Genomic DNA, 15,568 nt, shown 5'->3' with positions numbered 1-15,568 from the left:
CTTTTCAGGAAACCCACCTAAGATACTTCAGCCACAGGATAAATCAATAGCTCTGATTTGGTAGTGACTTTGTCCAAAGCCTAGATCTTCAAAGTAGCTTATTAAAATCAAGGTTCTCACTATGACTATGGAAAAAATACCCAACATTGTTAGCCACTTTACATAGATGCAAAACTACACCAAGATTCACTTTCATCTTAGTCAAAATGACATTTATGTACCAATTAGAAAATGAGTGCTTAAAAATATTGGAAAAGAATCAACATTATAGACTCTTGGTGGGAATATAAGTCTATCTACTTCAGAAAAAAGATTATAGAGATTGCTTAAGAAACTAAAAACAGGAAACAGGAAAGATGGTTCCATTTCTAGGAGTACTTTCTGCTTATGCAGAAGACCTGCTTTCCTTCAAAGTATCTACTTAGTGACTTATAACCACCCATGACTCCAGTTCCAGGGATCTGATGCCTCTTTATACTTTCACAGGCACCAGACATGCCTACAATCCCTCAGTGAGGAGCTGGAGCATGGTTCTGTGGTAGAACCTCTGCCTAGAACCTTCCCGTGATAAACCTGGAAATGTGGCTCAGAAGTGCCGGTCTTGGCTTAAAATCTAGTGAGGAGCCAAAGGCATCAAGAGCGTGCTGGAGTAGCATGTACAAGCTGCTGTGGCTTACTGTAAGCATTCTCTACACACAAAGTTGCATTATAATTATTGTGTTCCTTTGATGTCTTTCTATGCATTCTCAGTTTATATCAATGTCTCCAACATATATATTTTATTTCATTAGCAAATAAGAGTGGGCATGGGGGAACTTATCTGAAATCTTAGTGTTTAGGAGACTATGATAATAAAATTGTAAGTCTGAGGCCAGCTTGGGTTACAAAGAAAGGTTTTCGAGAGAGAATAGAGGAGAGAGAGATTAATGTTTGGGATCTGGAGCAAATCTTGTTCAGCATATTATGAGAATACTATTATACACTGTGTTCTACATAGTAACCATTAGATAAAGATCCAGCTCAGACAAGCATTCATGAAAACCATGTTGTAGTGATAATTCATTTGTATTTTAATAAATAAAGCTTGCCTGAAGTTCAGAGAGTAAAACAGCCACTGATTAGCCTTATAGACCAGACAGTGGTGGCACACACCTTTAATCCCAGAAACCATGCCAGTTTGCCATAGAAACTGGGCAGTAGTGATGCATGCCTTTAATCCTAGCACTAGAGAGGAGAATATAAGGTGGGAGGAGACAGCTCTCACACACAGGTTAATTCTGATATTTTTGGAGGCAGGATCACCATTTCAGACTGAGGTAGAGGTAAGAATCAGTGACTAGCTGTTTTGCTTTTTTGACCTTCAGGTTGAAACCCATTTTTTTCCCTCTGGATTTTTATTAATTGTGCTACACCATGTAGTATCCTCTTTAAGGAAATCAAGAGGTTTGGTGTGCTCTGGCACAGGAAATGAGGCAGGGGTATTATTTCTACTTTCTAGGGAGTAAGCACAGTGGTAATTACCTTTAGAGCTAGCAGGTGATATAGAAGCCAAAGGGCTCTTTACTAGGCCCGGGGTGTCTCCATGGGCAGCTCCATCAGGGGTCTCCGTCTGGGACTGCATGTCATCTTCTGTTTCTGCGGGTGAGAGTTAGGAAGAAAATTAGTAAGCAGCTCTCCTAGAAAGACTGTACTGTCATGTCATTGAGTACGTGTTATTCTTTTTCTAGAGTTCATGGCAGTGACCTCAAGCACAGCTATACAGAATGAGTCCCCACATCCATCACCTTCCTATAAATGTATCAATTTGTCCATACATCTACATGCAGATCTGACAGCCTTTCCTTTCTTATACCCTTTGCTTTCTATTATCAACCTTTACTTTATTTCTCTCTCATCCCCCTCCACCTTCCTTCTCTTATACCCTTCCTTCCTTCCTTCCTTCCTTCCTTCCTTCCTTCCTTCCTTCCTTCCTTTATTTCTACCTTCCCTCCTACCCTCCTTCTTTTTCTTTCTCTCGTTCTTTCTCTATGTCTCTCTCTTTTGCAGAGTCTCATATAGCCCAGACAGGCTTCAAACTTGGTATATAGCTGAAAAGGACCTTTAATTTCTGTTCCTCCTTTCTCTAAGCTCCTATATATTTGGAATACAGGCGTATACCACCATGCCTACTTTATACAATGCTGAGGGGCAACCAAGAGCCCTGTGTATGCTAAGCACCCCACCTTCTACTTTCTGCCTGCCCTTCTTTTCTTCCATATTTACTTAAATGTGCCATTATCTTTTTATTTGATTTGACTTCAGAATGAACTACAAATAAGAATCAAAGTAAAGTATGGTATTAAGGACATGAAATCCAAACACTTAGTGTGCTGAGGAAGAGGAATCCTGAGTTTGAGGCCCACTTGGTGATATACAAAGACAATGTATAGAGAAAGTGAATCAATGATTTCAAATGTCTACCATTCATGTGACTTGTTTAAACTATCTGTGTAGGAGCTCAAACACATTTCTTCTGGAGACTGCCTAATGAAGATAGTAGTGATGTTGAAGGACATTCTTGGAGCTATATCACAAATAAAATCAATTTAATTATCAGATTTAATTCTTTCACAAAAAATAGAATCCTTAAAAGGTCTTATTCTGTATTTAGTGCTTTCTGGGTCCCTCCCACATCATCATGTACTTTAATCCTTCAGTTTTCATGATCACATGTTTTTCCTTCTTTCTAGTAATAGGTTGAACTCAAAGGCGGAAACTCTCCATTGAGTCAAGCCTAGTAGTACTATAATGCCTATAGTTACTGCTGTGTGGGAGGCTAGGGCAAGACTTTCAAATTCAAGGTCAGCATAATTTACAGGGTTAATTTCAGGCTAGCATGGGCCTCCATATGTCACATATATACATGAAACAAGGGATGCTTAGGAATAAAGCATATGTGTCAGTCCCTATGGAACAACCTCCCAAAACAAATCAAAGCAAAATTGCTTCCTTTTATCTACATGTTATTTTGGCTAAATTCTAGACCACTATGCATCACTGATATGTCCTCTTAGGATCCCCATGCTGCCCAAATACCTCCCGCTTTATGGCCACTTAGCCTTTTTGTAGAACCTGAAAGAGTTTACAATTGCTCTCGAAATCTTGTCTTTCTGTGGCTACTGTAACGCCAGAATCTCTTGTATTTTCTTCTAGTTTTTTTAACTACTCCTGCTAAAATTAAAGATTAAGTACATAAATTCTTACTCTAGAATAGTTTGAATTATTTTTTGTTTGGGGGCTCTTGGGGTTCAAACCAAGAGCATTATGCTATATACCTACCTCTTTGTTTTTTCAGACAGAGCCTCACTGTATAACTCTGATTCTCGTTGAACATAAGATTTTTATGTCTCAGCTTTCCACATGCTGGGGTGACAGGCATGCACCAAGCACACCTGACTAAGTTCTTAGTTTAGTTCTGTCATCTATTAGTTTTATGACAGTGAGAAAATTATTTTTATATTTTCTATGTATTTTGACTTTATTACCTACAAAATAATATTAAAATGACTGTTTAAAACCTTTGTGAAACAGTGTTGACATAGATATATGTGTTGTACAAAACTCAAGTCCAAACAGATTAAAGACCTCAACATAAATCCGACCACACTGAACCTGATAGAAGAGAAAGTGGGAAGTACACTTTCATGCATGGGCACAGGAGACCACTTCCTAAATATAACACAAGTGGCATAGACACTGAGAGAAACAATAAATAAATGAGACCTCCTGAAACTGTGAATCTTCTGTAAAGCAAAGGACACAGTCAATAAGATACAAAGGCAGCTTACTGACTAGGAAAAGCTCTTCACCAAACCTATATCATACAGAGGACTGATCTCCAAAATATATAAAGAACTCAAGAAATTAAACATCAAAATTCCAAATAATCCAATTTAAAAATGGGGTACATAACTAAACAGAGAATTCACAACAGAAGAATCTCAAATGGCCAAAAGACACTTAAGAAAATATTCAGCATCCTTAGCCATGAGGGTAATGCAAATCAAAATGACTCTAAGATACCATCTTACAAAAGTCAGAATGTTTAAGATCAAAAACACCAATGATAGCTTATGCTGGAGAGGATGTGGAGTAAAGAGAACATTCTCCATTGCTGTTGGGAATGCAAACTTGTACAAGCACTTTTGAAATCATTATGGTCGTTTCTCAGAATACTGTGAATCAACCTACCTCAAGACCCAACAGTGGCACTCTTGGGCATATACCCAAAGCATGCTCAATCATACAACAAGAAATTTGCTCAACTATGTACATAGCAGCATTATTTGTAATATCCAGAATCTGAAAACAATCTTGATTCCCCTCAACCAAAGAATGGATAAAGAAAATGTGGTACATTTATGTGTTTACATTTACACATTTACAGCGATAAAAAACTGACATCTTGGAATTTGCATGCAAATAGATGGAACTAGAAAAAACCATCTGAGTTAGGTAACCCAGGCTCCAAAAGATGAGCAGGTATGTATGTACTTACTTATAAGTGGATACTAGCTGTAAAGCAAAGGATAATGAGCCTATCATCTATGACCCCAGAGAAGCTAAGTAACAAGGTGAACCCTAAGAAAAACACATATAGAGTTACCTGGAAAGGGGAAATAGATAAGATCTCCTGACAAAATTGGGAGCATGGGGATGGGGGGAGAAGGGATGGTAGATGGGGAAGAAGAAAGAAGAGACTGGAAAGGGGGAGGAGAAGTTGAGGGAACGGAATAGTCGAGATGGAGGAAGGACAGAGATGACAGCAAGGAAAAAGATACTCTGATTAAGGGAACAATTATGGGGCTAGCAAGAAACCTGACACTAGAGAAATTCCCAGGAATTCACAAGGATGACCCCAGCTAAGACCCTAAACAATAGAAAAGAAGGTGCCCGAATTGGCCTTGCCCTGTAGTCAGATTGATGACTATCTAAAATGTCACCATAGAAACTTCATATAGCAACTGATGGAAACAGAGGCAGAGTCCCACAGCAGAGCAGTGAACTGAGCTCCCAAAGTCCAGTTGAAGAGCGGGAAGAGTGAGAATATGAGCAAAGAGGTCAAGAACATGATGGGTTGACCCACTGAAACAGTTTACATGAGCTAATGGGAGCTCATCAGATATAGCCAGACAGGGAACAAAACAGTGTATGACCAAACTAGATCCTCTGAATGTGGGTGACAGTTGTATGAGCCTGTGGCACACTGGGGGGCTACTGGCAGTAGCACCAGGATTTATCCCTACTGCTTGTACTGGATTTTTGGGAATTCATTCTCTTTGGTGGATACCTTGCTCATCCTGAATGTAGTAAGGAGGGCCTTGGACTTTCTCCAAAGCAATGTGCCTTGCCCTCTCTGAGGGGTGGATGGAGGGGTGGGTTAGAGGAGAAGGTGGAATGAGTGGGAGGAGGAGAGGGAATGGGAATTGGGTTTGGTATGTAAAATGAAAAAAAATATGGTTTGTTTTTCTTTTAAAAAATAAAAAAGAAATATGTGCTGTATAAACTCAGTTGTCACTATCACCACTAATTATGATTAATAATCATGTGAAATATCTATTACATTGTAGTAATTGCTCATTGACTCGCTTGTTTTTCTTTGTTTTTCATATGCCTAGCCCAGTTATTAAAAGTGATTGGTGTTAGTAGTTCAACCAAAGTTTGCTAAATGAATTTATAATATGGTATTAGAGGGTATAGGTCACCTATATAGCATTTATTTCACATGTGCAAGGTACTAAGTGTCATGTACAATAACACACAAAACAGGATTCATGCTTTTAAACAGTTGAATGAATTTGAAGATGTACAGCATATAAAATAGAGTTTAGCTCAGCCGTAATTTGTAGGAACTATATATAAGTATGTTAATAATAGGCAGGTAGAAAAATAAATATCCTAGATTTTATGTCATGTGGAGACAAACAAACATACAAAAACCCTAAAAGCATAAAACTGACTACAAAGGAAGTTGAAGGAATATAAAAGGTAGAGAAGAAAGTGAGAAAAGTTCATAATAGGAAGTGGGGATGAGAGCATTGTTTGAGCATGCATGAGCATATTAGAATGAAATCCACCTATTTGTACAATTTATATGATTTAACAATGTTAATTGTAGTCATGATAGATAATGTGACTATGATAATTAACTGCTAATTTTCTTTCTACCTTCTAGGAAAGGGCTGTTGCCTATGATCCTCCTCAGTCTGTGAAAGGAAATGTGGGAACAGCAGATTCCTACTTCTCAAGCTGGTTGAATGTGTAGGAACTTGGAAAGCACTGTCACCCTTCCCAAGTCAGAACTCTCAGTCATTATGTTTCTCAAGAATGGTTATAAATATATCTTGCTAGAATGAGTTCTAGGCTTCAAGGTTCTAAACATAACGATAGAATCTCAAGAGATGCCACTAATTTTAACAACACTGTTATCTTCTGTTTGTAAATTACCTGAAGGAGTAGTCTTGTGCAGAGCTGGGCTGGCTGTAAAGTCAGTGCTAGTGGAAACAGGAAAGGGCAGTGATGTAGAAGTTGAAGAAAGTAATTCTTTTACAATGGTGGCCACCAAAACATCACCATGGCTTGACTTTGTTATTGAATGAGGACTGTTAGAAGTCATAAGTGAGCTGCCTTTTGGAATGCTGGTTGTGGCAAATGAAGCCATATCTTCTGCTGCAGAAAGGGTTGTTTCATCTGAAGTCATCTCATCTGCAGGTGGCATATCAGTTCTTGGAACATGAGTACTTTCTGGTGAGGGCACAGTAAAATTGGATTCTGGGAAGGATGCTACCCCAGTAGACTCAGTAATAGATGAAGAATGTAAGATGGTGACTGTTTGTACTGGAACTTCAGTAAACTGTGAAGACTGAGTCTGATAAGGAGTTGATATGTTCCTAGCAGAAGCAACAGCAGTCTCAGAACTTGGCAAAATGGGAGTGGACATAGGAGATGAAGGCATGTTTGTTTGTAGAGACATGCTAGTATCCCTCAATCCAGAAGTCAAATGGAAAAATTGCTCAGTATTAGATCTTTTAGTATCTAAATGGGCAGGCAATGATGTGGACATAGAAGTCACCCATGTGGAGAAAGAGGTACCAACTGTATAGGCATCCCTGGAAGATTCAGAGGGTATCAGTGCAGAGGAACTTAGCTCATGCCCTGTACTGACAGCCTCCATGTTGGCTACTTTGAATTTTGAGGAAGAATGAAAATTTTCTCTATCAGTAGTAACTTCAGGTAAGCCCAATATTTCAAGTGAGGTGCTGCTCAAATTTGGAGGTGAACCTGGTCCAGTTTTCAAGCTTCTGATCAATGTATCCATTGTCTTAAAAAACTCAGAGGTGTGGAATGAAGTCTCAGGAAAAGAGGTAGAGCTTGAACTCTGTGGTGGTAGAGAGGAAGCAGAAGAAGGTGGAGTCTTTGTTAGTAATGACAAAAAGGAAGAGGCAGTACCATCTTGGAGAACAGCCTTAGATGACACAGTGTTTTGGAACTGGGGTCCAGGAGTGGTTATGTCCACACTGGTTGCTTCAGTTCTGTTCAAAATGTAAGATGTTTGTGAGGTTCTCGTGTCCTTTGAATTGACTAACTCACTGTTTCTCCAGCTTGGAAATGGTGTTGTAAATGAATCTAAGTTTGAGTCCAATTCCTTTGGAGTTCTTTCCCCAGAAGAGAATGTGGGGACCCCAGAAGCAGGAGAGGTGAGGCTTTGTCCTTCTGATGAGGAAGTAGCAAGAAAAGGTGATGTTGTCAGAGGTATTTCTACAGACTTCACAGAGGGGGTTGCTACATGGACTGGGAAGTCTGTTTGTGACGGTGGCTCAGAACTGGTGGAATGAGTTATGGAGTCTGGGTGCAGAACTGTCTGAGTTACAGTAGAGAGATCCCCTGTATCATCAGTAGTTACTGACATGCTCCAAAGAGTTGTGACCTTGGATGATTCTGCAGCATTAATTACTTGACTGTGGTCAATGTTTGGGAAGGAAACAGTAGAGATATTGGAATTATTTCCCATTGAGATGCCTGCTGTTTTTGTGAAGGATTCTGAGCTTGAAATAGGTATTCCAGCAGCCGAGTTAACTTCTGTTCTTGAAATCCCAGTGTAAGTCCTAGTGGGCACTGTGAAAAGATCAGAGCGACGTTTTGTCATCGAGTTAGTATCTTCAGGCATGGTGATTTCCTGTTCTATTGAAGTTAGGGGGAAAGTTCTCTGAGTTTCTGTATGTGCAGGTTTAGATATGGGCATTGATGTCGGAAGGGCTGTGTGCCAATTGCCTTGCGGAGTCATCATTACAGTTGTTATTCTTGGTGGAATGGAATTAACTAGGACAGTGCCTTGGGAATGCGCTCCAGGACTATTGGTTTCTATTCTGTTTCCTAGGTTTTTTGAGGGAATGTAATCTGCTGTGAGGTTTCTTATGTCATATGAAGGACCTGGAATTGATAGCCCCGTGGTATCCAGGCCTTGGGTTGAAGTGCTCCCAGAAAGTACATTTTCATCTTTTCCAGTTGAGGTTGTTTCTTGAAGAGAAGTTACAAATGCAGTCACAAAGTCAAGGGGAGAGTCATTTTGTACTTGTGAAGTAGAAGTAACAGGTGGTGTGGTTTTCTCAGTCACAGTTGATGTTGAATCTGAAGAGTTGTGTTTTTCTTTGAGTAAAGACTGTTCCTGGCAACCCCTGGATCCAGTTATCATTGCTAAATATGGAGATGTCTGAGGCTCAGGTGAAGAAAACTCTGCCACAGAAACAGTGGTTGCAGTGTCCCTAGACAGGGCATCATATAATAAAGACCCAGAATTATCTGCCTCCAAGATGGAAGTTAACTCTATGTGTTCTTTTGTGCTAGGATAGGTAATGTGGCTGAGAATGCTTCCAGTGGTGATGTCTTCTGATGCTGAGAAAGAAGGGGGTATTCTCGTGGAGAGTCTGCCAGCTGTAATGGCCTCTGAAATGGAGAGGTCAGTAGACATGCTAGGGGGCAACTGAGAAGAAACAGTATCATGTGTTGTGGCAATTCTGGTCTCTTCAAGAATGGTAGTTTGTGGGAGTGATTGGCTTGGGGAAGAAGTTGTGTGAGCCGTAATTCCAGAGGCCTCTGAAAATGTTGCCTCTGAAATAGAAACTGTAGTATCCACCAGTGGATGCTGGAACATGGTTGAAAATGTAGTTTTAGATGAAACTGATGCAGGAGTGACAGAGGATTTGGATAGGGGTATGGAACTACTGGGCTTCACAGAGGAAGCAGAGCTTGTCTCTGAGAATTTGGTGACCTGTGGAATCTCTGGGCTTGAATGTGTACTATTGCTCCAATTTATAAATGAGGTAGACAAATCATGTATACCCAATCCAGTTGTGATTGCCTCCCTAGAAGGCGTGAAGTCAGAGATCACAGAACTAGGAGATGGGGTGCTGTGTTCTTCTGTGGAGGTAACAGGAGAAGCTAAGGTAGGCCCATCAAGATATCCTAGAGAATCGGCAGGTTGGCTTCCTTTCAGAGTTGAAAAAGTTGCAATTGGTTGGACTTGATGACTTTGGCTTCGAAATGTGGATGGCTCTGTGACTAGGGGAACTGGAGTGAAACTATTGAGATTATCAGACACTGAAGACATGGGTGATGTTTCCAGGGACAGGCCCATATTATATGTCACTTGAGAATCCCCAACCTGGCTGGTAGATATTTCTTCTGATTCTGTGATGCTATAGCTAGAAAGTTTGGAGACAATTCTACTGGACAGATCTTCTGATGTAAACTTGGTATCTTCTGATGTAAACTGTTGAAGCATTGGAAGTATCGTGCTTTCAGGTGACATGGATACTGTTCTGGATACAGGATGAGAAGAACTGTAAGGCACTTCAGAATGGCTACTAATGAAATCCATGCTTGAGAACACCTTCTCAGGTATATTTGCTGGTGTCGAAATAGTCAGGAGGGTAAATGTCTGTGTCCCAATCTTTTCACGTTCAAGTGATATTGACCGTGTAGGTGAAAGAGTGGATACTTGAGTGGTGGGAAGGGTAGTGGGAAAAGCTTTATTTTCAGACGACATTGATGTAGGTGTGATAGTGTATTTGAATTGGGACACAGAACTGCCGGTTTCCACATTGGACCCTGGTGTGATCGAAGAAAATTTATTCATCGGTGAGGTTTGGGGAGCATGTACAGCGTTAGAGCTTGACTGAGAGATGGTACTCCAGTTTGAAATGTAAGTAGTCACAGGATCTGAACTTGGGTGTGAAGCTGTGGGAAACAGATCCTTGGCAACTGTGAAAATAGAGGCAACAGAATCAGGAGACTGACGGTGTCTGTCTGGTAAGGAAGTACCAGGGGCCAGTGAAAGTGACCCTGGTGTTGTGGAATCTGTAGACAAGGATCCTACCTCAGGAATACCTGTCCATGATGCTGAAGCAGGATTGTTGAAAGGAGCAATGGATTCTGAATGTGGAAGTGTATGCATCCCACTGGACTGGGTGTCCTTGACTGAGGTAGTGCTGGATGTGTTTGGGTAGGTCAAAATGTCTGGCATAACTGGAGAATGTCCCATGGGTCTGCTTGTCATCTCTTTTGATTCTGCATTGCTGGTGGAGGTAGGGAGACTGGTGGAGATTCCAGTGGGAGCATCTTCTGAGGTAGACTGATGGGGGGCTAACAGGAACGTGCTGTCAGCAGACAGGGCTCCTGTCCTAGACTCAAAAAGAGAAGGGCTAGTGTGCAATTCACTATGGTTAGGATTGTGTTCTATGGTTGAATTTCTTTCTTCAGATGTACTCAAGTCTGTCCGTGCTGCCTTTGGGGAGAAAGCTGTACCTGTCTCAATCTCTGTGCTTCCAGATGAGACAGGCTGTGAAGGCGGAAGTCTGGTATGTTCCATGGTGGGCATGATGGTTGTGAAAGATTCCTTTTCCCATGAAGCTGATGTAGGTGTGGTGGTGTGTTTGGAATGACGTGTGTGAGTCCCATATTCAATGCTGCTCTCTTGTGTGAGTGAGGAAACAGAGATTGTTTGTAAGACTTTGGAGAGTTGGGCACTGCTGGGGCTTAGTATTGAAACAGACGCTGGTCCTGAGGTTGTATATAATTTGGTAGGGTCCTTAGCAACTGTGAAGATAGAGGTGACAGAAAGAGGAGAGCTGGTGCTGTATCTGTCTGCAGTGGCAGGAACTGGAGAATGGGAGGGTGTCTCAGGTTTGGGTCTTGTTGAACTGGCAGGCATGGACGCTTCCCAAGTTGAATGAGTCCATGATGGGGGTGTGGGTCTTGTTGAACTGGCAGGCATGGATGCTTCCCAAGTTGAATGAGTCCGTGATGGGGGTGGAGGATTGACAGAATGAAGCCTGGATTCTGAAAGTCGAAATGTCTGTGTCTCACTGTGCTGGGTCTCTGTGTTTGAAGCAGGGGTTGATGTGTCTTGGGAAGTCACCATGTTTGATGTCACTACAGAATGTCCCCTGTGACTGGCTGTTGTCTCTTCTGATTCTGTGGTGGTTATAGATCCAGGGAGCTCGATGGAGATTCCAATGGAGGTATCATTTGATGTTGACAGATGTAGCATTGAGAGGGATGTGTTGGGCTCAAACAAGCCTGCTGTCTGGGACTCAGGAAGAGATGGGATAGTGAGCAAATCAGTATCACTAGTATTGTGTCCTTTGGTTGTATGCATGTCTTCAGACTTACTATCATTTTTCCATGCTAAGATCAAGGTAGAAGCTGTCTGTCTTTTAATCTCTGCAGTTGCAAAGGAAATTAGTTGTGGAGATGGAACTGTGGTGCCTTCTGATTTGGTCTTAAGTATTGTGAAATATTCATTTCCAGATGAGACTGGTGTAGCTATGGTGTATTTGAGCTGGGGTGTTGAACTCCTATCTTTCACGTGGTTTCCCTTTGTGACTGTGGAAACAGTGGTCATCTGTGAGACACTGGATAATTGTGCACTCTTGAAACTTGTCTGAGGACTGCTATTCAAACTCAGAGTTGAAGAAGTCCCAGGTCTTGAGCTTCTGGGCAAGTCTGTTGGGATTAGATTCTTAGAAATTTTGATGACAGATGTCAGAGAACTAGTAGGTAATATTTTGTGTCTGTCTGTCATGGAAGAAATAGCACGTGAATGCAACTCACGTGGCATTGTTATGGAATCTGTTGATACTGATTCTTCCCCAGGAAAAGAAGCAACATTGTTGAAAGGTGCCATGGATTCTGAATGTGGAAATGCATGTCCTCCACTGGTGTTAATGTGTTTAACTGAGGCAAAAGTTGATGTGTCTTCAGAAGTCATCATGTTTGATGTCATCACAGAATGTCCGGTGTGACTATTTGCCAACATTTGTGATTTTGTAGTGAGGCTGGAACCAGGAGTCCTGATGGTGATTCCAATGGAAGTTTCTTCTGATGTGGACTCATGTAGCTTTGTAAGGGATGTGTTCACAGCAGACATGTCCCTCATCCATGAGTCAACATTTGTAGATGCTTCAGTATGGTTAGGATCATACTTTGTGGTTGAATCTGTTTGTTCAAGTGTTCTAGATTGGATCCAAGTGGTATTCCAATGTTGCTTGGGATTATTATGGGTAATAGGCACGGGTGAGTTTATAGGACCTGTAAAAGAGTGACTATGCCTTTGTGATGTGGAATCAACAGGTGATGGAGAGCTCATTCTGACCATAGTTCCCAAGGAATGTTTAGAGCTGATTCCTTCCAGTGGTGAGAATTTTGTCTTGGAAGGGGTATTATAACTTGTACTGAGAAGAGTGGATTTCTCCATCAATGGATAACTCTGAGAGAGAGTGGAGTGCATTCCTGGCACTAAGGAAGTTTCTGGTGTTCCTTGGGAGGAAACCAAGTTTGGGGTCCCCACAAAACCTGTCTGACTAGTGCCAATGACAGAGTTTGGGGGTCCAGTGGACACTTCACTGGAGGGTTCTTCTGGCTTGGCTGACTGATGAGGGCTTGGATAGGAAATGCTGTTCACAGGTTCTGTTCTGGATACAAGAGCAGAATTAGTAAAGGATGCTTCAAGAAGACTAGGAGTATGTTCTGTGGTCGAAATCCTCTCAGGTATGTTAGTCTCCACCATAGTAACAGTCATGGATGTGTCTTGCAGAAGGGTACTATCTAATTCATTCCCATTATGTGTGCCAGTCTTTGTAAAATTAGATGTATTCGTTGAAGCAGAAACAGTGCTCTTCCCTGTGGTTTTGGGTATCAACGTGGACAGTGTGGATTTGGGTACAACTGATTCAAATGATATGCGGGGAGCAGAGTTGGTGGCTTCCATGCTGCTCACCATTTTCTGTGAGTTTTTTGTGCCTTTTGGAGTAGCAAACTTTGAAGGAATGCTGCTTCTCCAATGTAAAGTTGAAGTTGTCACTGTTGTGCTTGTGTCCAACATTCTTCTGCTTGTCTTGGGTGTTGTTCTGAGCCTTGTAGTCATAAATCCAGAAGAACTATGTGGTTCTTGTAATGAGGATGCTACATGAGAAGGCAAAGTTGATTTGGGTTTATTTGACACAGTAAGCTCTTGACAAATAATAGGTAATTATAAATTTGTAATCTAATAATACCCTCAGGAATAGTCTTATATATGTTTTTTACATATTTATAAGGTGATTAGAACAACCTTATGGTTGATATCTGTATTAATCATGTCTTTTTACATTCATCTAGTGGAAGAAATTTTATTCTGGACTTTATGTTGTTCTTGGATAAAACATTTTTCACTTATTCATATGCCAATATAAATGTATTAAAATAATCATCATATAAATTGTATATAAATTCTCAGGTGAAGTTGGATAAAAATATAGCCTCTAAATAAAACCTACAGTCTTACAACTATAAAAATAAGTCAGGTAGGTAAAAATGCAGAGGATAAATGACTATGGAGTGTTAGCCTCCCTTTCTACAATGCTCAGAGTGCCTCCTAGAAAAGTAAATAGAAGACTATAAGAACCAGATCTACAAAGCAATGTCTTCTGAATATATGGAAACATTTCTCTCATGAATTCATGACTGTTCTACTGGTTTATTCAAGACCTGTACAATATTAACATTCCAGCATGGGTAGAGCAACTGAAATGCTATTGACAATTGATTGTGAATGGATAAGAGATTGCCAGTTCTCTTCAGAGATGTGATCCCCGATAAACTGTCCACATCCCAATGGACAGTTGGCCGTGCAGCCTTGCACCTATAGCCATTATTGATTAGACTCAATATGTTATTAGAAACAATGAAGAAGCACAGGAAAGAGCAGGAGGAGGAGAGGGGTTGTAGAGATGGCTCAACAGGTAAAGGTACTGGCTCCCATGTTTGGCAACCTGAGTTTGATTCCCAGAATGCACATGGTGGAAGGAAGAAACTGACTCCTGAAAATTATCCACTGACTGCCACATGGACAATGGGACTTACACACACACACACACACAATCAAATAAATAAATAAATGCAAATATAATACAAAATTATTATTTACTGAAGGAAAGGTCATAAAGTTGGGAGGGGAACACGATGGAAAAGTCTGGGAAGAGTTGAAGGCAGAAGTGAAGGATGAATATGATAAAAATATATTGCATACATGTATTAAATTCTCAAATAGTAAATACATTTTTAAAAAATGAGCCAGTTTGAAGAAGTTATCCATTTGTAACAGGTTGAATCTACAATCAAAGAAATCCACAGCATGGTACATGAATGCTTGAAATTTCTATTATACTTTGTTAGGATGTATATTTGTGTGGTTAATTCTCTCACCAAAGAAAGAAGGAAGAAAGGAAGAAGAAAGAAAGAGAAAGAGAGGAGAAAAGGGAAAAGAAAAGAAAAAAAGAAAGAAAAATAGAAACATCTATGGATGGGAGGTGACTCAGTAATTGCTTATAATTCCATCCCCAGAAGGTAGAGGCAGAGCTCCTCAGAGAAAGCTCATGAGGAAGACTAGCCATACTGAAGACCTCTGGGTATGTTGGCGAGAGTTTCTCAGTGAATAAGGAGGTAAGGGGATTGAAGACGATTCCTGACATCAACTTCAGGAATACACACACACACACACACACACACACACACACACACACACAATGCCCCAAACAAGCATATACTTTCCTGAACACACCATGTACACATGCATACAGTTATACATGAAAAGTAGAAAAGAGGGGAAAGATGACACACATGGAGTTGAAACAATAGCTCAGTGGGTAAAAGCAGTCGTTACAAAAGGATGAGGACCTATTTGGATTACAGTGACCATATCAAAAGCAGGTAAGGTCATGCATACATCTGTAATCCTGGCTAGCACTACACAGACTGGGGAGACAAGCAAGTTCACTGGGTGAGAGCAGAGCACAGGTTTCAGTAACAGACTCCATCTCATGGGAATAAGATGGGAAGTAAGGAAGCATCTTCCTCTGGTCAATTTGTGAGCCTGCATGGGAGTGTGCATCTGTAACACACATTCATGTGCACCACACGCACACACACAATATATGACTAGATTCCCCACATATTCCTAAGGTACTATTTCTTGTACTGCAAGCTAGCATTT

General features: G+C 40.8%; 1 protein-coding gene across 1 annotated transcript in view; it reads right to left on the bottom strand.

The window, feature by feature from the left end:
- The window catches only part of Muc16 (mucin 16, cell surface associated), a 223,289-nt gene that overhangs the window by 139,188 nt on the left and 68,533 nt on the right, over positions 1-15,568 (bottom strand). Inside the window, exons 2-4 of the mRNA XM_075967627.1 lie at positions 9,238-13,500; positions 6,487-8,994; positions 1,522-1,635 (exon numbers count right to left, since the gene is read on the bottom strand). Of these exons, the coding sequence (XP_075823742.1) occupies positions 1,522-1,635; positions 6,487-8,994; positions 9,238-13,500 (6,885 nt within the window). The remainder of the gene's footprint in view (positions 1-1,521; positions 1,636-6,486; positions 8,995-9,237; positions 13,501-15,568) is intronic.

This window comes from Microtus pennsylvanicus, chromosome 3 (assembly GCF_037038515.1).
Source record: "Microtus pennsylvanicus isolate mMicPen1 chromosome 3, mMicPen1.hap1, whole genome shotgun sequence".
NCBI lineage: Eukaryota > Metazoa > Chordata > Mammalia > Rodentia > Cricetidae > Microtus > Microtus pennsylvanicus.
This window is presented reverse-complemented; position numbering and strand designations above follow the sequence as displayed.